Genomic DNA, 25060 nt, shown 5'->3' on the forward strand with positions numbered 1-25060 from the left:
GCCACAGCGTGGGTAGTTTTGGTATTAAGTAGCCTTAGTGTGCCAGAAATAATAAAGACTGTCATATTGATGATTTTGTAAAGTTATTAGAAAACTCTTCTATGTGTTGTCAACTTTGTCTAACAAGAGTTAGAATAGATCAATACCACTTTCATGTCTGTCTTGAAGTTGCTAGGCAACCAGCGGAGACGCTGTGCAGAAGTGCGGGCCAGATGAATAAACTTCTGTTCATCCATTACATTTCATTAGTAAGTTCAACACATAACTCTGACTCTAAAACCACAAATAGTTTAATTGGCTGTTTTCTGGGCTTTAGAGAGTAACGTTATTTGTTTCCACTCTGCCAATTAACATTGCTGCTGTATGTCTGGCTGTTAAAGTGTAAACAATGTTATCGTAAGCAGAATGCCATGCCAAGAAACACTCTAAAGAGGATATGAGTTACTTTTATGAAGCTGAAATCCCTAGCATGTTTTTTTTGTTATTGTTTATTGGCTCATTGTGGAGTTATTTAGCGTACGCAGTTGTGGGGATTGTGTTAGATTTGTGTGAAATTGAAAACTTAAAAAAAGAAAGAAATGGGAAAACCAACGGGAGGCACTCAAGTAGTAGGCTATTATCGACTGGAGCAGGAAGACCTCCAGACAAAACACAGACATAACCTATATTATTCTCTTCATTCAGTTCTGTTGTGTTTCCTTGGTGAATGGAGCCTGAGACTAAAGGATGTCATTGCCAAAGACTGCTCCTGTCATGTTTATTCACAATATCAGCTGCTCTCGTTATAGCCTCTCATGCTAACATTAGTTAATGCAGATAGAAAGCCATGTTTCATATGTTATACTTCTGGAAAAGGAACAATAAATGAACCTCATATAAGGATAGAAATTCTGGTCCCTCTGCGTAGGAGGGCTGTCTGTGAATTTCCCAATTAGCTGCTGCATTTAAAAAAAGGAGTTTAAACATCAACATTTCAGTATCTTCTGCGAGTGTGAGCGTGAAGAGTAAAGGCACTAAAGGACTTTATATTTGGGAACTTTGATTTGTGTTATTTACTGTTGTTGTCATTTATTGGGTTCAGAGTCAGACTATATCAATAAATAAAAATAAATCTTCATCACTCGAATAAATAGTTGTTTAAAAATCATTAACTGCGCAGCTCTGCCCGCTGTCGTCATGTAACCCTGTGATTACTCTTAAGTACTGCCTTGTAGGAACATGTTGCGTCGCTTCGTAAAACTAACATTACATTTCTTTTGAATTTGTGTTTCAAGAAAGAAATTGTACTGTACCAAACTGACAAGCTGTGTTCAAGGTTTTAACACTGTAAATGAACAGCAAATTGCTCCTGTTTATATGGGGTACATGCTCAAGTATGCGCAGAAGCCTCTGAATATCAGACTAGACTCATTTTCATAGAAATAAGTTGCTTGTTTTAGGCAATGGAGAAAATCAGGGAAAGTCTAATTCTCAAGATACATTGCTACCCATATGCCCATATGCAATATATGATTTCAATTACTTCATAAATTATACTATAGTATGTATGTGTAATACTATGTATTCAAGACGCCACCACAGAAAGTGCTAGGTTAGGATAGAAATCTAAGGAAAGTATTCTATGTGGGTCTCTCTTCTAGCTAGAGAGAGAGAAAGAGACAAACCTCTTGAGCAAGCTCAAATCTTATTATTGGCAAAGAGTGACTACACCGTAGACAAACCTGGAAATACTCCTTAAAGAGTTAGCCCTTGCCAAAGCATATTACGAAACTCTTAATTTAGTGCGGAAAGTTCTGCTTGGTGCCAGCGAGCTACTCTTGATCAAAGTCATTAGTCACTTGATTTGGACTCTATGCTGCTGAATAATTGAGGCTGTGAGAGGATAAAGGATTTGACTATGCTGGCTCACTAGTTAAGAGAAATAAAGAGAACTGCCCTCAGTGAGAGAAAAGAGAGAGACAGAAGGAGGAGAGAAATGGAGATATTGCAGGAGGAACTGAGAGATATATTGAAAATACAAGGAGGAGAAAATAGTAAATTAGTGAAGGTTTGAGAGGGAAAGTGAGTCTGATCTATGCTTTGTCTGCTCGTAGCTCTGTCCACCACCCGTACTGATGAAACATTTAACACTATAATATCTGTGAAACTACCACCCACATGTGGGGAGAAAAGTTCCCGAAGTCTGGATACCTTTGCCCTTCTCTCTCTTCCAAGTTTCACCGCCATTTCCATGGTTTCCCCTTTTCAACTTAAGGCCATTCATATAGAGCTCTTGGCACTCAAGCTCTGGGTACTTTACTTCTCTTCTGCGGAGTGCTTTTTCGCCCCGTGAGCATATATCAAAAAGATAATATTGCTTGGATTTATGTTATCCAGGGTGACGTAATATACAATGAAATCTTCCGTCTTTTGTACTTGTTTTCAATTTGGCTCTGATTTATACCCACCACTTACAGCCGCGCAATGAACGCTGATCCTGTGAAACCCTTTTATCAACTCAGTCTATTTAAAGGGACCAAATAACATTGAAAGTCTGAAATGAACCGTGCCCAGTAATGTGAGGAGTTGATTTTTGTAAATAAAGGCCTATTAAAATATAGAAAAAAAAGCCACCTCTAGTCCATTGTCCCACGGTAGTTCCACTTTATTCAGCAAAATACTGTGGATGCAGCAGAGGAGAGAATTAAAATGCTAAATGCTGAATTTTCTGCTGTTTCAGCCCAATGGGATGTCCGTGGTGCTGTGTGGAAGAAACCTGCACGGTTTCATGCATTTATCACGCTGTGTGTCACCACTGCAGGCTGACAACGGGGGTGTTTTGTTCTAAGCTGGTATCATGTCATGTCAGTGTAAACGCTGAGTAATATCTGAGTGTTAATGCACTCCTGATGCACAGCTCCAGTCAGGTGTCAAGATCTTAGTATGCCTTAAATGAAGTGGTTTGTACAAAGTGTTTATAGTTGTCTTAAACAAGCAATACTCAAAGGTGTGGTGAAAAGTCTGCAGTTAGAGAGAGGAGGGAGACATTAAAAACGATTATATTTGGGGGATAGGGGTACACAGTTTTAGACTGTCTCTTCTGGAAAGGACTGCACTTTCCCTTTAAGAATGAAATAAATATGGTGTGTAATCTTTCTGTTTTTGAGACAGCTCTGGATATATTTACAAATCATAACTACTGTCTAACCCCTGCACATCTGACCAATCACTGCATTGAGTGGATTTGAATATAGGGTTGTTGATTCCAAAATGTGGTGCACTTTGCATAATGATGCATGAAATATGAATGAATAAAGGATGCCTTTAGAGAAGGAATAATGACAATACAGTAACCAGCTCTTAGTTCAACTAAACATCTGTCAAATAAGAGGTAAGCTGACTGGTTAAGTATTTAACCAAGTCGAAGGCACAAAAGCAATAGTTGAATTTAAGAAAAAATAATAATACACAGTGGCTTAATAAGGTGATTGGTCAGAAGTCCCATTTATCTTATCAATTTATTTGATTCTGCAGATTCTTTTGATTTCCTTTTGAAGTGCCATACATGAAAAACTATACTGGCACAGGAAGTGACAAATAAAAACCTAAGGACAAAGTAGGAAGTGTGTTGTATACAGCACTGACACAACATTTACTGATCTAAACGGGGCGGCAGTGGCGAAGTGGGTAGGGAGATCGCCTCTGGAGTGCAGGGTCGGAGGTTCGATCCCCCGTCTCCCCGCCACATGTCGAAGTGTCCCTGAGCAAGATACTGAACCCCAAATTGCTCCTGATGGTTCAGAGCGCGCCTTGCATGGCAGCTACTGCCATCGGTGTGTATGAATGGGTGAATGTGGTAAGATATGTAAAGCGCTTTGGGGCTGAGAAAATCGGCTAGAAGGCGCTATATAAGTCAAGTCCATTTACCATTTAAACGATGTTGTACTTCATTGTGTATTACGACATCGGTTCGCTGTAAACTCTTGGTGAAAATACTAAAATAAGATTGGTCTTGTCTCAGTCAGCCTTCAAGTCTTCAAAAATCTTGTTCAAAATATTCTGGATGCTGCCCCAGTGCTTTAAAGTAAAATGTATGAAACAAATAGAAAAACGTATTTATTTTCTCAAATGTAATTAGAATAGGCTTACTAATTGATCACTTTAAAGAAAGATTAAAGTGTCCTTTATTGTAATTTCCTTCCACCAGCAACCCTGAACATCAGTGACAGGATTGTTGCTGCAGCTGCACCAAGACTGTAGATTATTCTTCTCCAAAGCATCAGATTAGCAGCAACGTATATTTTTACACTTCGTTATATGCAGGTTTATAGATTTATAATCACTATATAATTAAAGTTAACTTGGCTTGTTTGCACTTAGGTATCTGTTGGTATGAAGAGATCAGACACCAGCTGGGTTGGCAAACATGACCGTGCTGTATGGAGTTTACTGATGCCACGTTTCATGCTTTATGGGGAGGGTTCCAGCCTGTCGCATCTGGCTGACATTTAGAGCAGACAGTCTGCAGAGTGATCACATCGGGGAAGAGTTAAAAGTGCCAATGTGCAGGTTAAACTGCTGTAAAATGTATTTGTTTCTGCCAGTATTCAATAGGACTTATCGATCTACTATATACAGGTCCTTCTCATATAATTAGCATATTGTGATAAAGTTCAATATTTTCTGTAATGTACTGATAAACATTAGACTTTCATATATTTTAGATTCATTACACACAACTGAAGTAGTTCAAGCCTTTTATTGTTTTAATATTGATGATTTTGGCAAAAAAGTAAAGAAAAACCAAAAATCCCTATCTCAAAACATTTGCATATTTCATCCGACCAATAAAAGAAAAGTGTTTTTAATACAAAAAAGTCAACCTTCAAATAATTAAGTTCAGTTATGCACTCAATACTTGGTCGGGAATCCTTTCGCAGAAATGACTGCTTCAATGCGGCGTGGCATGGAGGCAATCAGCCTGTGGCACTGCTGAGGTGTTATGGAGGCCCAGGATGCTTCGATAGCGGCCTTAAGCTCATCCACAGTGTTGGGTCTGGTGTCTCTCAACTTCCTCTTCACAATATCCCACAGATTCTCTATGGGGTTCAGGTCAGGAGAGTTGGCAGGCCAATTGAGCACAGTAATACCATGGTCAGTAAACCAACAAGACCTGGCACTGTGAGCAGGTGCCAGGTCTTGTTGAAAAATGAAATCTTCATCTCCATAAAGCTTTTCAGCAGATGGAAGCATGAAGTGCTCCAAAATCTCCTGATAGCTAGCTGCATTGACCCTGCCTTTGATAAAACACAGTGGACCAACACCAGCAGCTGACATGGCACCCCAGACCATCACTGACTGTGGGTACTTGACACTGGACTTCAGGCATTTTGGCATTTCCTTCTCCCCAGTCTTCCTCCAGACTCTGGCACCTTGATTTCCGAATGACATGCAAAATTTGCTTTCATCCGAAAAAAGTACTTTGGACCACTGAGCAACAGTCCAGTGCTGCTTCTCTGTAGCCCAGGTCAGGCGCTTCTGCCGCTGTTTCTGGTTCAAAAGTGGCTTGACCTGGGGAATGCGGCACCTGTAGCCCATTTCCTGCACACGCCTGTGCACGGTGGCTCTGGATGTTTCTACTCCAGACTCAGTCCACTGCTTCCGCAGGTCCCCCAAGGTCTGGAATCGGCCCTTCTCCACGATCCTCCTCAGGGTCCGGTCACCTCTTCTGGTTGTGCAGCGTTTTCTGCCACACTTTTTCCTTCCCACAGACTTCCCACTAAGGTGCCTTGATACAGCACTCTGGGAACAGCCTATTCGCTCAGAAATTTCTTTCTGTGTCTTACCCTTTTGCTTGAGGGTGTCAATGATGGCCTTCTGGACAGCAGTCAGGTCGGCAGTCTTACCCATGATTGCGGTTTTGAGTAATGAACCAGGCTGGGAGTTTTTAAAAGCCTCAGGAATCTTTTGCAGGTGTTTAGAGTTAATTAGTTGATTCAGATGATTAGGTTAAGAGCTCGTTTAGAGTACCTTTTCATGATATGCTAATTTTTTGAGATAGGAATTTGGGGTTTTCATGAGCTGTATGCCAAAATCATCAATATTAAAACAACAAAAGACCTGAAATATTTCAGTTGGTGTGCAATGAATCTAAAATATATGAAAGTTCAATTATTATCATTACATTATGGAAAATAATCAACTTTATCACAATATGCTAATTATATGAGAAGGACCTGTATATATATATATATATATATATATATATATATATATATATACTGTATAATATATACTGTATATACTGTGTATAGTCTATATAGTGTATATATAAAGTATAGACTGTAAATTATGTTTGCCTGCTTAGTGTCTTTAAAATCCAACCAATGCTCTTCTCTTTTCTTCTTTTCAGCTTAAAGTGCAATTTTGATCCGAACATTTGATAGGATTTTAAAAAGTGTTATCAGGTGCAACAGAAGGACAAGAACAATTAATTTTGTTTGCAGTCCTTTCCATGCATCCTCATTGTTTGCACTCGTTAATATGGTGCTAAATTCTTTGTTACATTAGAATTTATCTGGTGTCAACCAGCAGCAGCAACATTTCTCACAGCTACTGTTTAGTTTTCTTTTTGTTTTGAATAATTTCCCATTATTTAATCCCTTTTTAACAATCCATAATTATTTAAGTAGGTTTAGTAAACTATTATTTACTATAATTTAACTCACATTAATTGCCCTGCCAATTCTTTATCTATTTATTTTTACGTGCTTGAAAGAAAGTGAGTCACTTGATAAATGTGTCTTATTTCTCAGTTCCAGCTCAGAACAGTTGTACTTTCAGAGCATTGTAAAGTGTAATTCTTGGGAGTTTGATAAATATGGGTCCTGACTCCTGCTGCTCTCTTCCCTTTTCTCCTCGTCAAATCTCCCATCACCTCACCTTTCTCCTCTAATCCACGTTGAACGATTACTTCATTTTCAGATGTCCATGAAACCGCCACGGCCTGGCAGCCTTATGACTCATGCAGGTATTGATGATTACACAGTTTTATTTGAATCAGATGTTGACTCATACTGTCCCCCTCTCTCCAGGCTGTGAGAGTGACTTCTGGGGGCCCCACTGCAGTAACCGCTGCCAGTGCCGGAACGGGGCCAAATGTAACCCCATAACGGGAGCCTGCGTCTGCACCGACGGCTACCAGGGCTGGCGCTGCGAGGAGACCTGCGACCCCAGCCTCTACGGCAAGGACTGCCTGCTGGAGTGCCAGTGCCTCAACGGCGCCACCTGCCAACATCAGACCGGCGAGTGCCTCTGTGCGCCTGGATACACTGGAGCCTTGTGAGTAGCTTTTTGGTAATAGCCTGCTGCTGCTGAATGTGATGCATGTATGTCCCTTTTTGAAGAGCTCCCAGAAAGCCCCCTCTGAATACTCCCATGGATGTGTGAAAGCACTTTTACATAGTTTCACTATACGTTGAGAGTTTTTTTGCGATTTCCAAAATAAAGTATTAAAGTTGAATTTACATTTCAGGTATAAAGGACTTAGAATAAAGCTGCTTGATGTAATTATGCATCTGTGTTATTCATTATTGCTGGAACTCATCAAAATGTGCTGCAAAAGGTTACTAATGATCGACTTTATAACATTTCTAACATAAATCATATACAGTAGTAAGATTTATTACATCAACAGGAAGGGTGACTGCTTTAATATTAGTAATATATGAAAGAAATGTACATGAAAGAAATGTACCTATGAGTAATTTCATTTTTCTAAAATAGAAAGTTTTAAATGTGTTAATTACGAATTAAAACCCAATACTACATACAACATAATTTGGCATCATAGGCAACCTCTTGACAGCGTTGACTTAACTTTTGCTCTTCTGCCTTTCCCCCCTCCAGCTGTGAGGAGCCTTGTCCTCCAGGTAAACATGGCTCCCTGTGTGAGCAGCGCTGTCCCTGTCAGAATGGAGGAATGTGCCACCACGTCACAGGACAGTGCTCCTGTCCCGCCGGCTGGATGGTAAGACCTGCTCCAAGCCCCACCACAAAAACAGCTGAATGCTAAACGTTTATCAGAGCCCAGCTAATGGGGGATTTTCAAGCCCAAAGCTCAGATCGTCATGATCATGTCAAAACATGTTTTTTCATCCCGGCCAGGCTGAAAAAGCCTTCTTAGTGGCTTTAAGTATCACCAAGGGGCATTAATATGTCCTTCAAAACTCACAGGAAGGAAGCTTTTGAAAGGATAAAGCCGGTTAGACAGCAAACTGCATCCACTCAGACTGCACATTTTTATAATTAGAACAAATGAACAAACAGCAGTAAATGGGGGGAGAAAAACAAGGATGAGTTCAGGATGTATAACCCTGATACCTTGAAAAGCTTGGTCAGATTGTAACATTTGTTTACTCTGATATTTTATCATAATTTGGCTATTTTTCAAAATGACAAACTGAGAAGTTGGCATATTATATTAATGAAAGACAGTTTTCTGAAAAAACTAAAAAAAAATACTTTCTTTAAACTAAGATACTAAAAAGTATACTTTTTGTGTCGTACCAAGATTATTAGATTTATGTTATTCTGAACTAACTCAAAATTACCTGAAAAAAACTATAAACACTTTTTTTTTCTTTACTTGATTAAAATGTATGCTCTCTATAAAATAATGTATTCACTGAATCATCTCAAAATAAGTTCAACACGCTGAGAAAAATAGTTTTCTTAGATCTGAGAAGTCAACATTTAAATACAATCTTTTCCCCATATACTACAACATGTTGCTGCCTAAAAACTCCACACGAAAATGACATGATGGCCATGTACACTTTCTCCTCAGGGCTCCGTGTGCGCACAGCCGTGTCCATTCGGGTCCTTCGGCATTAATTGCTCTCAGGAGTGCACGTGTCGTAACGGAGGCCTGTGCGACCACATCAGCGGCCAGTGCCAGTGCACTGCTGGCTACATCGGAGAGAGGTACAGTAACTTATGTGACCATAAGATTATTGGACCCCCTGGGAAATTAGGTTGTAGAAGCTGCAAATATTATTATGACATCACTTGGCAGGGGGGGGGGGGGGGTATGGCCACACAGTAAGATATGTAACACATGTTAATTACAGTGGAAAAAAGCTTCCTCAGTCAGACCCCACCTCCCTCTGGTCAGCTTTATCTCTCTCTTTCTTCCACTCTGTCCATCTTTCTCCCCCTCCACCGTTATTCTAAATCGAGCCAAATTACCTCCATTCATTTGGGTTCCAGACAGGTGAATTAGCCTACATGGAATAATTCCTGCATTGAGTTCTCCCTCCACCCTGTCCACTTTCTAATGGAATGAGCCGAGATAAGATGAGCGAGGGAGTCGGTGTGATTTAAACCAGCACAAAACAGAAACTCTCAATGAGTCATTTTAATAGAGTGATTTGTCTACTTCTTAATGGTTTCAACTTGGGGACGTGTTGAGAATGATGCAGACATGTCGGCCTAACTTTATGCTTTGACTTGAGCATGAACAATTTTCTCTTTAAGTCTATCCAGTGCTGCTCATTATAGGGAGCACTGGGGGTCTGGGCTTAATGTGCAGCCTGTTGACCTTTGAATGGTGTGAGTGTTCCAACTTGGTTAGAGAACAGTGTGTGCTTAGAGGAACCGTACAGGCTGGGGTGAATGGGAAAGCCACTTTAATACATTTTGAACAGCAACAAGTTTTTCATTTGATTTAGTTCATTTTTTTAAATGTGTTGTTTACGTGGAGCACACAGAAACCTGGTTATTTATCTCCATGTTAATAGGTAGCTTAATAGGAATAGTGTAATTCAGGAATGAACTTTGCAATATGTGGAATTTGTCTCTGGTTTGTCAATGTCCAGAACTTGTGTTACATTGTAAGCATTTTAAGAAGCAACATATCATTGTTGCTGTTGAATGAAAGCCAATGTCAAGTAAAAGTAAGGAAACTGTTGAAGAATTGCATGTCTCCTCTAGCAGTCAAAATTCACAGTAACATTTAGAGGAGGGGTTGTGCGTGCTGCAAAATGATGAACTATTTTTTACACTTTCTGCTGGTGCCTACCAACGGAGATTGACCAGAAACACAAAGTCAGATTTGGACAAAGAAAATATGTTCTACTTGCTTTACACCTCTTCTCACAGCTCCTCCATTATTGTTTTGTATACCAACTAATTCAGATGCCAGGAAGAATGCCCCGTTGGCACTTACGGCCCCCAGTGTGCCCACAAGTGTGACTGTCAGAACGGGGCTAAGTGTTACCACATCAACGGGGCCTGCCTGTGCAATGAGGGCTTTAAGGGCCCCAGCTGCCAGGACCGCTTCTGTCCAGCTGGCCTGTACGGACTCATCTGTGACAAATACTGCCCCTGCAGAACCGCCAACACACTCAGGTAACGAAATTGTTAGCCTAACAAGAAAAAAAAATTCTAGACCACTGAATGAATAGAAGAAGGTTGTGTTTGAATTACTGTAGCTTGTTCAGACCCTGAAAAATTCTTGGTATGTTTTTGCACTATTTCAATCATAATTCACCAAACTTTCCTTTTGAGATTTAGATTTTTACATAAACTATTTCAGTTAAGGTTCAATTAATATAAGAAATTATATAAAATGTTAAAGTGAAGTAATGACATGAGTTGAGAAGTCTTCTATTTATACGTATTTTCCATAGCATGTTTTTCTGAAATCTAAAAAGGCTGATAAAGAGTGCCCTCTCAGCATTGGGGTACGGTTGCTGTTCTACATACAGATTAAAATATTCACTTTGTGTCCTTGCTCTCCTAGCTGTCACCCTCTGTCAGGAGAGTGCACCTGTGCAGCAGGATGGGCGGGGCTCTACTGCAACGAGACCTGTCCGGCAGGTTACTACGGCGAGGGCTGCAGAGAGCTGTGTGCCTGCGCCAACGGAGCCGACTGTGACGGCATCAGTGGAGCTTGTTTGTGCGCTCCAGGGTTCATAGTAAGTGCCAAAAACACAACTCATGTGAAGTAAATCCAGTGACAAACATCACAGTGGCGTTGTGATTCATATCGATTATGTTGAGAAAACTTTACTGTGAATCATCTAATCAAGTGTATCAAGCAGAAATGGCAATCTTCCAGCTTTTCATATTTGAGGATTTGTTACTTTTTCTCTATTTCATCTTAATGAACTGAATATCTTTGGGTTTTGGACCATTGGTCAGACAAAGTAGGTCATTTTCATCCCGGACTCTCATAAAACTAATGCGGCCATTTTTCACTGTTTTATGACATTTTATAGATTGAAAAAAGAAACACAGACGACAGACGAAAAAACATTGTTAGTTGTAGCCCTAATTGATATGTGATGTGATCAGATGACCCACAGTACAGTAGTTTCCTTTTAAGTGGTCAAAGGCCAAAAAGGTTGGCAACTACACTTCTGCTGTGGACAGTAAACAGTGATTAACGGACGTTTTCACTACCTACTTTTCTTTTGCCCTGTTTAAAGAGAACACAATATATTTGATTAAGAGGAACTGTCTGTTGCTAAGGCCCAGCCAAACAGGATACCTAATGAATCAACCGAAGAGATAACGTCCTCTTCAGACATTCCTACATCGGTCCAAACCCTATATGTTTCATTGCTGCAGCTGTAGGTATATATAGCAAATACAGTATAGCAAGAACAGGGAGAAGCTTCAATGGCAAAAAAACAACAAAAAAACATTTTTATTCCACTTTTAATTTAGTCAAAACAAATGTGATGCTGTGTCTACTCCACAGCTGTTAACCTCGATAACATCTCTTAATGAACAGGCTGTAGCTAAATTACTGAATGTTTAAATGAAGTACGCTGAAATACTACTGGACAATGTACAGTGAAGGAGTGGTACCTGATTAAGTTCCGGTTCTTCCTCCCCAACATGTGAAGATAATATGCTCATGCTTAGCAGGTGCAGGGCGTGCTTTATGACATTTTTAGGTAAATTTAACGGGTGCTGTTGACTCTGCAGGTTTAGTCAGGGTGTTACGGCTTGAAATGGAGAAAGGCTAGTGCAGGTGCAGACCCCATGATATAGGTCAACCTAAAGGACGAAGTGAGTGTATTGAAATCTGGTCACTGTTGCGTATGTAAGCAGAATACATTTACCAAGACCTCTGTAACAATGTTCAGTTTCAAACTGTGTGTGTAAACCCTGTTTAGCTATATCATTGTGAGACCTACTTGATCTTTACGGCTTCTGCGTCAGGACATTGAAGTCCTTTAAAGTCAAAGTCAGTGTCAACTTTATGGTCCACAAAGTGGAACATTTATGAACAAACAAAGACAGAAGGGCAGTAAAAAAAAATCTGAATAAAACACCTAGAACACTTGGAGACACATAAAACAAGCCAAGCTAGAGAGAGGACCTGCCATACTGTCTAACAATAATAAATAATACATTTTGTCACATAAGACGAACATTTGACCAAAACTAATATAGACCCAATATCTGGGGGCTGTCAGCATGCAAGCACGACCCCAGTTGGGAAAGAAGTTTGTTTCCATGGAGAATGTGCTTTCTTAGAGAGCCTTTGTTTGACAAACCATTGTATAGCTGTTGAGATATTTTACTCATGATCAAAAATACGGTCAAATATATGTTGAGCTATTTCAAAGGATAAGAGAAATCTTAAACGGTGCAAACTGCTATTCCCAGAGCGAAGAAAAACATTCTTAAAATATGTATCCACCTTTGTGATCGAAAGTCACTTACGCTTTCCTTGACTGGAAAGAAGATTCTAAATCCAAAGGTCAACAGTATTCTGTTGTCATGATTCACGCTGGGGACATCCACTAAATGGAAGTTTTAATAAGCGAATAATAATTTTTTGGGGCAAAACTATATCAAACGTAAATAATACATTTGGCCTCTGGATTATACTATTTTTATCTATGTTAAAATAGCCATTATTGAAGGAAGGAAGAAAGACATTAATATAACATTATGATTCTAAACTATTAAAAGGCTGGGTATGTCCAGACTATTTTACTGTATTTGTAAAGGTGTGGCCTACTTCACATAAACTGAAATAACTTTTGAAAAACACACAATGCAATTATAACCAATTTTAGAAGGTATGTGGACACATGAGCACAGTGACCCTGCAAAATGTAATAGAATTAACCTAATGCGTGCGTCCTATTGTGAATTTACATTGTACCGCTTGCTGTTGGTGGTTTTGTGTCAGCTGTCACCAATTATTTTCATTGTGTCCTAAATTCCTATAAATTACACTATGTACTAATGTTGACAGGATTTTTGTTTGCTAGCTGGACAAAATTGTGCACTTTTGTACCATAAGGGAATAATATAAGTCAATCAAACTGCATCTTTGAAACACTGCTGTCAATTTCACACATGAAGCAAACATATACAATCATATGAAAAAGTTTGGGAACCCCTCTCAGCCGGCATCATAATTGACTCTGCTTTCACAAAAAAAAAGATAAAAGTGGTATGTCTTTAATTTACCAGGAACAGCTAAGTACTGGGATTTTTTTGAAAAGCAGTATTTGGTTGTATGAAATAAAATAAAATGTGAAAAACTGGCTGTGCAAAAATATGGGTACCCTTGTGGTTTTGTTGATTTTAATGCCTGTAACAGCATGTAAAACTGATGACTTTAAACGCAAAGTTGGTTGGATTATGTTGTTAAGCCTTGTACCTCATAGAATTGTCTGTTTAATCATGAGAAAATTTATTTTAGGTGCCTAAATGCAAGTTGCACTTCTCTTTGACTCTCTGCTGAAGTGAGACAGAAACGGATCATCAAAACAGCTCCCAAAAGATCTGAAAAACAAAGATTATTCATTGTCATGGTTTAGGGGAAGGCTACAAGAAGCTTTCCCAAAGGTTTCAATTGTCAATTTTTACTGTAAGGAACGTTGTCAGGGAATGGAAGGACACAGGCACAGTTGCAGTTAAACCCAGGTCTAGCAGACCAAGAAAAGTACAAGAGCGGCATATGCGGCGGATTGTGAGAATGGTTGCACACAACCCAAAGATCACCTCCAAAGACCTGCAAGAACATCTGGCTGCAGATTGTGTATCTGTACATGGTTCTACAATTCAGTGCAATTTGCACCAAAACATCTGTATGGCCGGGTGATGAGAAGGAAGCCCTTTCTGCGCCCACGCCACAGATACAGTTGCATGGAGTATGCAAAAGCTCATTTAGACAAGCCAGCTTCATATTGGAAGAAAATGCTTTGGACTTATGAGACAAAAATTAAGTTATTTGGTCTTTATAAAAAGCAGATGTTTTGGTGCAAATTGCGCTGAATTGTTGAACGATGTACAGATACACAATCTGCAGCCAGATGTTCTTGCAGGTCTTTGGAGGTGATCTGTGGGTTGTGTGCAACCATTCTCACAATCCTCCACCTATGCCGCTCCTGTTTTTTTCTTGTTCTGCCATGACTGGGTTTAACTGCCACTATGCCTGTGTCCTTCCATTTCCTGACAAGTCGAAATTGACAATTGAAACCTTTGGGAAAGCTTCTTGTAGCCTTCCCCTAAACCATGACAATGAACAATCTTTGTTTTTCAGATCTTTTGGGAGCTGTTTTGATGATCCCATTCTGTTTCACTTCAGCAGAGAGTCAAAGAGAAGTGCAACTTGCATTTAGGCACCTAAAATAAATTTTCTCATGATTAAACAGACAATTATATGAGGTTCAAGGCTTAACAACATAATCCAACCAACTGTGTGTTTAAAGTCATCAGTTTTACATGCTGTTACAGGCATTAAAATCAACAAAACCACAAGGGTACCCATATTTTTGCACAGCCAGTTTTTCACATTTTATTTTATTTCATACAACCAAATACTGCTTTTCAAAAAATCTTTGTTTGGAAAACATCCCAGTACTTAGCTGTTCCTGGTAAATTAAAGACATAACACTTTTATCTTTTTTTTGTGAAAGCAGAGTCAATTATAATGCCGGCTGAGAGGGGTTCCCAAACTTTTTCATATGACTGTATATATTTTTTAAATGTTCTCACTTAGTTTTAAAGTTCCAACTACTCCACATGTTGCTCCCTTATTATTGTGCATTGCTTTGTGGGACAAAACACAACACTTCATTATTTTGTTTTCTCAGTCAAATCAAAGGTACATTTTTAGATTGAGGCCAGGCAATAAGGAGCAGCGTATGCTCGGTTCTTGACTGGTGTGAAGCAGTAGCTGCCCCCCCCCCTGGTGAGTTGACTGATCTTGTAGTGACTAAACCTAGAGCGGAGATGAGACGCCTAGGAGTAGAAGGATGACAAGGACTTTGATAATTGGACCAAGAGCATCAGGGATTCTCAGTAGGATGAGTGCTGAGAATGAATGTCTGTTTGGTTTATAGCAGAGGAATTCAGAGAGATGTTGCACTCAGCCGAGTGTTATTGATTTAACGAAGAATTTATGCTGTGCTTGTATCTCGCAGTTTGGTACTCCGCGTGTCACCGTGCAGACAAGGAACCAGCTTTAAACAGAATTTATACGTGGTATTGTCACCACTTTGGACACATTGATCAATATCTGTAAACATGTGCAACTCTGGGCTAAAGTTGGCAATCAACACTACGGATCTTTACTTCTATGTTGTGTTGGTTTCAGAGAAAATGAAAGAATTACAGAAGGTTTTCTCCTTCTGTTATTTACACTTTTTTTCTAAATCAGACCTTCAGTCTAGGTATTGTTACAGTATGTATTAGCCTTATGGTCGCTGGGACATTTTTTGAATATGTGTGTGATCTATTATTTTGCTTCCCTGTTGAGTTGCTATGGAGCAGTTGTTTTATGAGTGGAGGCCCATTTTGTCTGTTTTGTGGTTGATTCAATACACAATCCTACCAATGGCTCCACACTATTCCACTTATCTAAGAAAGGCAGGTTAAAAGATGACTGGCTTTCCTATACAATGTAATCACACACCTTTTAACCGAATACAGAGAATAAATAAACTCATTCATCAAAAAAAAGGCTTTAGTAGAGAACAACATTTAAAACCGCTAATTTAATAAAGGAATTAGCCAGATTTATTTAAAAACCCTGAAATTGATGCACTTTCAACCTTTATCATTATTGTCATAGTTCAAATATTCAGTGGTCCCTTCTTAGCTTAACATAAATGACAGGAGAATGTCCATATTGAAATGTAACAGTTTTGGTTTTCATTGTTTCAAAATATATGACCTCTGTGCGAAAGCCCTTGCTGGGTGTCTTCAATTTCACCCTTATTTCTTGGAAATATCCCTTTTGTGGATGTGTGTCAAGTCATTTTAGCGAGTCTTGGGCTGACAGAACAGGTGGTCTTTGTCCTCCTTTATGAACTTTAATTCCAAACCTTTTTTTTTTACCTCTGGGGACACAACATTCACCTCCTCAGTTATTGCAACCCAAAACATTTCTACACACGTTAGTGACCTGAGCTCCCTCCGGCCTTCTACATAAAAGTCGGTTGCACGACACATCCAACACCATCAGCAGACGTGAAGAGGATAAAGTGTATTACATGTTCCATTCTGCCTGACTATGATTGATGGTTATCACTTCCTATCACTCCTTATTGTAATATTACTAATCTGAGACTGTAGCATTAGTATTTCATATTATTTCCTCTTTCTGAATGAAATACATTCTTGCCCAGAACATTTTACTGGTAAAAAAATAAACATTCAAAATAAAATGATGTCATGTCTGTTTAATGTACTGTGGGCCAGCATGCTTCTAGATAACAGAATTTAATGTGTTATTTAATTGTATTACTCCTTTGGCCCCAGGTTCTGCTTTTTCTTGTTCTCTAATCTTAACTGTGATGCTGTATAATCAATCCTTCTTTTAGGATTAAAGCAAAACCAACCAAGACAAGATGTCCTCATTAACGAGGCCTGACCCAGTGACCTCAGGATAGGCGCACCACACTTAGCCGAAACACTGCACTCATGAGAGGCATTCAAATAATTTACTGATAAAAAATCTTTCAGCCTTTTTTTAAGACCCAATGGCTTTGATTCCGATTATTCTAAGAGTAATTACTGTGTGTTTGTGACTCACAATGTATTACAGTGAGTACAGGAAAACGCTAGATAACAACCAGGGCTCGGTAAGAAAAACATGTTTGTTTTTTGTAACCTTAATCTGACCAGGTTAGTTCAGTAATCTTCTGCTCAGTTCCTCTTGTTCTTCACTCACACTGTTAAACACACGAACACCTGGAGGCTGTATGGTTGTATTTTTGCTATTGCAGTCCAAAGGATGTGAGCCTAATAAGCCTATAAGCCAAATGGCCTGTTGATCTAATAACTGTTCCTCCAGCCTTAACATTTTTTTATTGAAATTATATTTCTTCAATCCCGCTTGAATACGTTATAAGATTAAACCAGTTTATTCCTTGGCTCTTATCTCCTGTTTGAGATTCGAGAAAATAAAAACAACAGCTGGAAAAAACTCAATACTACATCTTTGAATGAAAAAAAATATCAGGATCCATCGATTCACACATATTTATTATGCCAGGGGTCACTTGTTACTTGCTATTTCCCCTGGGATATTCTCATGATTTTCCTTATTGGGCACACACACACACACACACACACACACACACACACACACACACACACACACACACACACACACACACACACACACACACAGTGTTTATTAACAGCACCGTTTTTTAAAAAGTCCTCAATTCGCCAACTTTTTAATAAGGCATCTCCTGTCTTTACACATTTGGCTGGCTTTGTGAATATTAGATTAATAGTGATTTAAAGGCGGCAAGGTTGGAAGCAGGCAGCTTTAATTAGCACAGTTGTATATGTTGAAGGTCCTGATCAATGCGGTAGCGTGGTTCAGGTTTCATGCGACGCTCGCTTTCACACAGCATGTTAACAACGCAGAATAAGGTTAGACATCCTGCGAATGTCAAGCTGTCTTTCTAGCTGGGCTGACCATGTCCTCTATTGATTGGACAAGAGCAAACATCATGTTTCTCTGCGGGGACGCCACAAGTGATGGCCGTCTCTCTCCTCCATAATGCATGTGCTTGTGTGCCGCGTCTATGCCATCAGGTTTAAGGCAGTCGTGGGATTATAATGAATTTAAAGATGAACCCTAAGGGGGAGATGGTGCTTGAAAACTCAATCCAGTCCCAATACTTCAAACAGAGTCCAGTCCATTCAGTGGTAGTGGTGCAATAGTGGTAGTGGACCATCTCATGAAAAATAAAAGAACCACAGACAGTGAATGAGGGGTGCAGTCAGCATGACGGTGGTGGCCATTAGAGCTCCGCTCACTGTAACGTATAAAACACCTTCACCACCTTAGGTTTATTTATTTAGCAGCCCAACAGGTGTAGAGTCAAACTGTCACATCTGTTAATAATAGCCCAATGCATTGTGTGTTTGTTGTGTTGTGTAGAAAGTAGCGAGCATGTCCTTGTGGAATTTTTTCGTCTCCTCACAGTTCAAACTCAGATTTCAGATTTTGAAGTGCTTCTATTCACACTGTTACGGAAGCGGCGCACCCTTGTCCTTTTTGGCTACTCCAAGCATCGATACTTTAACAGTACAGATAAGACACAGAAATCGCCAGCTGGTTTGAACGGGTTTATGCAGTTTTCTGGAGAATAGCTTATCCAAACAACTTCACACTCAGCACTGCACTCCTTTTCATACTCAGCAACACTCCAGCCAAGTGAGATGTAGATAAAGTAATAGATGGCAAGAAGCTCAGAGGACACACACACACACACACACACACACACACACACACACACACACACACACACACACACACACACACACACACACACACACACACACCACACACAGACACACACACAGACACACAGAGAGATGTCTGCCTTCATAGTTAGAATTGTCTTTGGTCTGGGTGCTGGACTGTTATTTAATGTAAATCATAAATTGATCTGATGTTTGTGGTTTTAGAATAGGACACTAGAGGTGATATATGGAAAATGTAATAAATGAAAGTAGAAAACTTGCTAATGAGAAAACGTGATCAGTCTGTTACACCTAATACTGTAGTGTGTGAGCATCTCCATTGCCATCAGTTGGACTTTCTTTGTGTCTGTTCAGGGTGACGACTGCTCTATCAGCTGTCCTACAGGCCTGTACGGGACCAACTGCACTCTGTCGTGCTCCTGCAACAACGAGATCTCCTGCGGGCACATCGACGGCTCCTGCTTCTGCAGAGAAGGTTCAGTTCAGCTCCATGATCCTCCATCACACTGTTAGAAATCATTCCTTTATGTTGATCAGCAGATTGAAGGCGGTATTAGTACTGTACATAGGAAATTACCTTTTTAGTGTAACATACAGCTGGTGAAGTCCTCGAGATATGTTGCACAATTATACCTCTTTTACAGTTATTTAAAAGGAACAAGGTAAGAGGTTCAAAAGGAAAATGTCTCTCTCGTAAAACTGCTACTCTTCAACACAAAGGGCAACAAGTAAACACTGTTTTTGGGCAGGATAACAAGCCAAACCAATTTAGCAATGTATTGCATTTTAAAAGGTTCTGTGTAATTCCCTATAACAGTAATTGTTAGATTGTTTTAAATTATTATTAATTTTTTTTATTTGATAAAGCTTTTCTTATTAATCAGCCATTTGGATCTTCTTCCAGAAAACTCATGACTACCCAAAACTGAAAAGTACTTACCTTAACGATCTCCAGAACTTTGTCTTGTTTTGTTTTTGTATTTTAATATCTCACAATATCAGCATCTTTAAATATTAATGCCCCATTGAACCTTGCGGGGTAATTGTGTAATTAAAGTGGAGAAACAGTAGAGGAACTACTCGGTCCCAGACCCCCCGGCCTATTCCATCACCACGTCTGGCCCATGTATATATGTATGTAACACAAGAGTACAGGGCCTGTGGCCTGAAAGTTTTTTGCTAGAACAGTTGGATGTCGGTCTTCACACTGTGCAATCCTCAACAAGCTTCTTATCCTCAAAGGCCACAGTAGCTTCTGTGAATTCTCTGAACGGGACAGGCAGACACAAATCCAGAACTTTGACCAGTAGATGACACTTAAAAACTTCTACATTAGACACTCCACCTTTAAGTAAGATTATAGTTTATTAATAAACTAAATTGACTTGATGTTCTTTGGACTGTGTCTCTGACCAGGTTGGCAGGGTGTGGACTGCTCCATCCCGTGCTCTAGTGGTACTTGGGGACTCGGCTGCAATCAGACGTGTCAGTGTGCCAACGAGGCAGCCTGCGACCCCGCCAACGGAACCTGCACCTGCTCCCCTGGCTGGAGGGATGAATACTGCGACATACCGTGTCCTGTGAGTGTTAATGGCAGTCAGTCATCCTTTGTGTGTGTGTGTGTGTGTGTGTGTGTGTGTGTGTGTGTGTGTGTGTGTGTGTGTGTGTGTGTGTGTGTGTGACATTTTGTTTTTGCAGATAGGGTCAGAGAGTTGAAGTGCTTTTATATATTTTTGTCTGGTTTGTTTCTGCCGTTGTTAGGAGGGATCATATGGGCTAGACTGCAGAGAGAGATGTGACTGTGTCAACTCGGATGGCTGTGATCCAGTGTCTGGATCCTGTCGCTGTGTTGCAGGTTGGACTGGTGAGTTATGCAGCAACAGTTTGGAACTTATCTTGGATAATACTAAGATGTATATTAATGTATATATAGTTTACAGAGTGTGGGTTGTTACTGTGAAACACTGCTGAAGCACAGGGTAGACATGATGGAAGGAAGAGAGTGCCAAATAAATGTATTTTAGTGACTGCCCTGTCAGCTTCCCACTAATACTGCCTTTCTAAGAGACAAAAACAAAACTCCTGTCCAAACAGGGGGAAATGAAACAAACCTATAGTCTCTTCACCTTTAGGCGATTCTCTCTGTGATTGTTGAGCTGCAGTTACACTGTCCCCAGACCCTGCTCACTGCAAGAACCACGTCACCATCACGCTTATATTGTTTGTCTCTAAATATCTGGTTCTTGTCTGATGCCTGGCTGATTCACTCCCATCTCTCCATCAGCAGCTGGCACCCTAACCACAACCCTCTGCCACAATTACATTTGATACATTGGATGCGTAACCAAGTGACATGACCTACATTTGATACATTTGTAATAACAGATGTCCACAATAATGAATAAGGTAAAGCATTGAATAAAAAAGAGGTTTTGTCAGTTAATCTGAAACAGTGCTGAAACAGTTCCATAATGCTGCTGCTGTAGATTGCCTTTTAGACTTCCCTTTAGGACCTTTGGAGGACAAACCTTCTGAGCCCACATGCAGCACCTGAATTGAGGTCTTTGAGGGCAGGTGAGGCAGTGGTGAAGTTACCAGAACGTGACACACTCGGACGGTGAAGGCAAAACAGTCTAAAGGAAGAGGCAGGCAGTGCTGGCCACACCATGACAACAAATCAATATGACACGCAACAAAATCAAACTATAATTCTAAAACTGATGGAGATTCAGGCTTGAATGAGTTTTACAGCCGAGCTCTTATAAATAATATAGGTTTACAAGAGTTCCCAGTGGATGAAGCACCTTTCAAGTGAGACTTGGATTTGGTTTCAGATTCTTACGTCACAACACAAAATTAATAAAAAAAAATTTAACAGTAAATCAACATCCTCAGAAGCAGCAGTGCCCTATTTTTTTATTTACTTTAATAATTGTCAGGATCAAGTCGCTGCTTATTTTCCTTGTTGAATTTCTATCAGTAGAGTCAGGATAAGCAATGATCAATATGATATATATTTTTGATTCACTGCCAGAGGGGAACTGGTTTTGAATTGAAATGAGGAACTTTAATTTCAATTTTAAGACCAAAAGTTAAAAGTTTCTAAATTAATTTAGTTTGAATAAGTTATTCAAAGGTCTGTGTAATTACAGCTGAAGTGTTGACCATGCATGATAATTAGTCCTATGAGATCAAAGGATTATTTTCATAAAGATGAAATAAAAATACTATGTGTATCAGCTGAAACTTCTCTAGTGCAGCCCTTACATTCTGCTTAAAACTTCTCCTGTGACCTACTATGTTCCCCATGGGGCTGAAAACCCAAAAAGACACGTTAAATTGTGTAATTGCTTTCCATTAAAATGTATCTATACAAGAAGCTACACAAAAGTGTTTCTCTCTCTCTGAAACACTGTTTCAGCTGTGTATGTGAGAGTTTTTCAGTTATTAGCTTGATAATTGTTTAACTTATGTACTACTGTGCTATTACTATACATTATATACTTTTTAAAATCTTAATACTGTAGTGTTGATGCAGTTATCATAAACAGAACAAACAACAAAAACAGGAAATATCAAATGTGCACCAATGAATTATCCAACTCTGGCAGCCTCATCTAATTCAGTTGCAAAATGAAGAATACAATATGTGAACTGTCTAATTTGTGTTAGCACCTACTTCCTTTTCTGTAATAAATGCATTTTGGGACGTTGTCCTTCAACTCCACACTCAAAATCCTAAATAATTTAGTATTAGTTTAGAACTGGGACACAGCAGGTGTTTATGAAGAGGATCGTGATAGTAATACACTTCAGTACATCTAGACTGAACTTTTTCTATCAAACAACATGACACTGTATATGATATACATCTGATGTTCTTTGGCCTAATATCCTGGTCACACCATCTCATACTTCACCTTTCTCTCCCTCCAGTTGTTTAGACTTCACTGACTAGCTAATAGAGCCTCTGATTTGTACCCACTTTGTGGCACAGAGGTAGTTTATTAATTGAGTTATAATGGCTGCCGCTGCCCTACTCTTATATTCCCTCATATTCTGCGTCAAAGGAAGTTTCTAATGATCTGGAGATATGCCAGGTTGCAGACAGGAGGAGGTAGGTATACTGTAGTATTGGCACATACACTATTCTTACTCTGTCCATCTGTCGGGCTGCCTGACTTTCCCACTTTCTGACTGTTTCTTTATGTATATGTGGTGGTAAGCATATTACTGCATTGGTGTGTGTGAGTGTAACTAAGAATTAATGCAACATTAGTCTCTTGGGCACTGCAGTCTTCGTACTGTCCCCTTTGAGCAGTAAGGGCTCTGATCCGTTCTACAAGCCAGCTATGTGTGGACAGACTTCTGCCTCTGAGGACAGGCACATACTGTATACACACATGCAAGACTGATGAAAGAAGGAGACACTTCCGCAAATGATTAAAGGGCAAAATGTCTGGGGCAAAATGTGGGTTATTTAAGGTTTTGACTAAAATGTTAGTTTATAGAAACTGTTAGTTTGTATAAAACTGAAATTTTTTCTTACATGTGCAAACATAATTAAGTGGGTACAATAGGCCAACAACATCTTGATTTTGATTTTGATTTTTAACATATTGTTAGATACTTTGCATATTTTTGAATGTCGATATCAGTGATTGATTGATCGAAAGTACACCCCAACCATCATGACAAATAGTCTTGGCTGATTTCAGCTTATCAAGGATATAATGGTATTTGTGCATTTGTTAAAAAAATAAAACGATAAAGATATTCAGTACGTTCATGCAGTAGTTTAACTCCATTACATATTTTGTCCAACAGAGGGCGCTGACAAGTTCATTCTTCAACTGTAAAATATTATATTTGGTGCATATGTTTTGTAAATTGTTCAGTACGAGTTGCATAAAAATAACAAACAAAAGACAACAACAACAACAACATCAACAAGAGAACAATACTACCGGTGAGGCTTTTGCTTCTTTTGTTTGTTTGTTTGTTTGTAGAAAATATTATAATCAGATGTCAGATGTATTGACGAAAACAAAAATAGAGAATATTGCCAGCCCTTACCCTTTAACTGGGCAAGGCAAGGCAAGGCAATTTTATTTATAGAGCACATTTCAGGCACAGGGCCACTCAAGGTGCTTCACAAGGTTAAAATCAAATAAAGAATACAAATACAAAAACAAAAACAAAAAAAAGGAACAAATTTAAAACATGGATAAAAATACAACATTTAAATAAAAGAATTAAAACATTTTACCAAAATGTTTAGTCCTAGCTCTAGGGACTTTTAAAAGACCTGTCCCAGACGACCTAAGGGCTCTGGGCGGCTCATAACGTATCAGCAGATCAGTAATGTATTTTGGCCCTAAACCATTTAACCCTGTGAAACCCAAGCATTGATTTTGTTGATGTAGGATTTTTTTCTCCTTTTTAAAATTGTTTTAGCAAGCCTCTGATCAGGAAAATATATTTAAAAAAAAAAAATTATAATTCCTGAGGATTTTGTGAAAACGTTGCAAAATTGCAACAACGGGTCTTAGTGGTTACAAATTTAGCCCATAAGAACCCGCACCCAGTTCTACTTATAGGAAAAATATGAGGGATGGAACACAGACTAAGTAGACCACATAGAACACATTTCTGATGTTTTCTCATTTATTTTTATTTTATTTGGAAATTTTAATTTTTTTTCATCCAAAATATTATCCAAAATTTTTTTTTTAACCCTAATATTACAATGTGTTGTCATTCATTTTTGTTTAGATTTGTTCAAATGTACTTTGAATTTAGCAAAAGAACATATATTAATTCAAAATAAATGAAACACTAAAATTAATTGATTAGCTTATTACCATTTTTGTTATTGTGACAAATACGTCACTCCAAATTTTTTTGACTATTTTGAGGCTCACGGCCCGATGTGACGTATACGTAATTTTGGGACATTCAAAGTGTGTGTGACCTGGATGTCACCGTGGGTCCTTATGGGTTAGGGTTAGGGTTGGGTTAGGGTTGGGTTAGGGTTAGGGTTGGGGTTGGGGTTAGGGTTGGGGTTAGGGTTAGGGTTAGAGGGGTTAGGGTTAGGGTTAGGGTGGGGTTAGGGTTTGGGTTAAAAGGTTCCTTTGTTGGAATGTGGGTTAGGGTTAGAGGGTTAGGGTTAGGGGTAGGGTTGGGTTTAGGGTTAGGGGTAGGGTTAGGGTTAGGGTTAGGGTTGGGGTTAGGGTTAGAGGGTTAGGGGTAGGGTTAGGGTTTAGGGGTTAGGGTTAGGGTTACCCTTTTTATCTTTTGCAGATCTCACACATGT

At 39.3% G+C, this 25060-nt stretch overlaps 1 protein-coding gene across 1 annotated transcript in view; it reads left to right on the forward strand.

The window, feature by feature from the left end:
* The window catches only part of LOC307251404 (uncharacterized protein), a gene marked incomplete at its 3' end in the record, with an annotated part of 75233 nt that overhangs the window by 30747 nt on the left and 19426 nt on the right, over positions 1-25060 (forward strand). The window contains exons 5-12 of the mRNA XM_080028771.1: positions 7074-7320; positions 7888-8008; positions 8828-8964; positions 10177-10389; positions 10784-10958; positions 19099-19219; positions 20161-20324; positions 20506-20608. Coding sequence (XP_079884897.1) covers positions 7074-7320; positions 7888-8008; positions 8828-8964; positions 10177-10389; positions 10784-10958; positions 19099-19219; positions 20161-20324; positions 20506-20608 — 1281 coding nt within the window. The remainder of the gene's footprint in view (positions 1-7073; positions 7321-7887; positions 8009-8827; positions 8965-10176; positions 10390-10783; positions 10959-19098; positions 19220-20160; positions 20325-20505; positions 20609-25060) is intronic.

Source organism: Ammodytes marinus (assembly GCF_949987685.1).
Source record: "Ammodytes marinus genome assembly, chromosome: 1".
NCBI classification, from domain to species: Eukaryota; Metazoa; Chordata; class Actinopteri; order Uranoscopiformes; family Ammodytidae; genus Ammodytes; species Ammodytes marinus.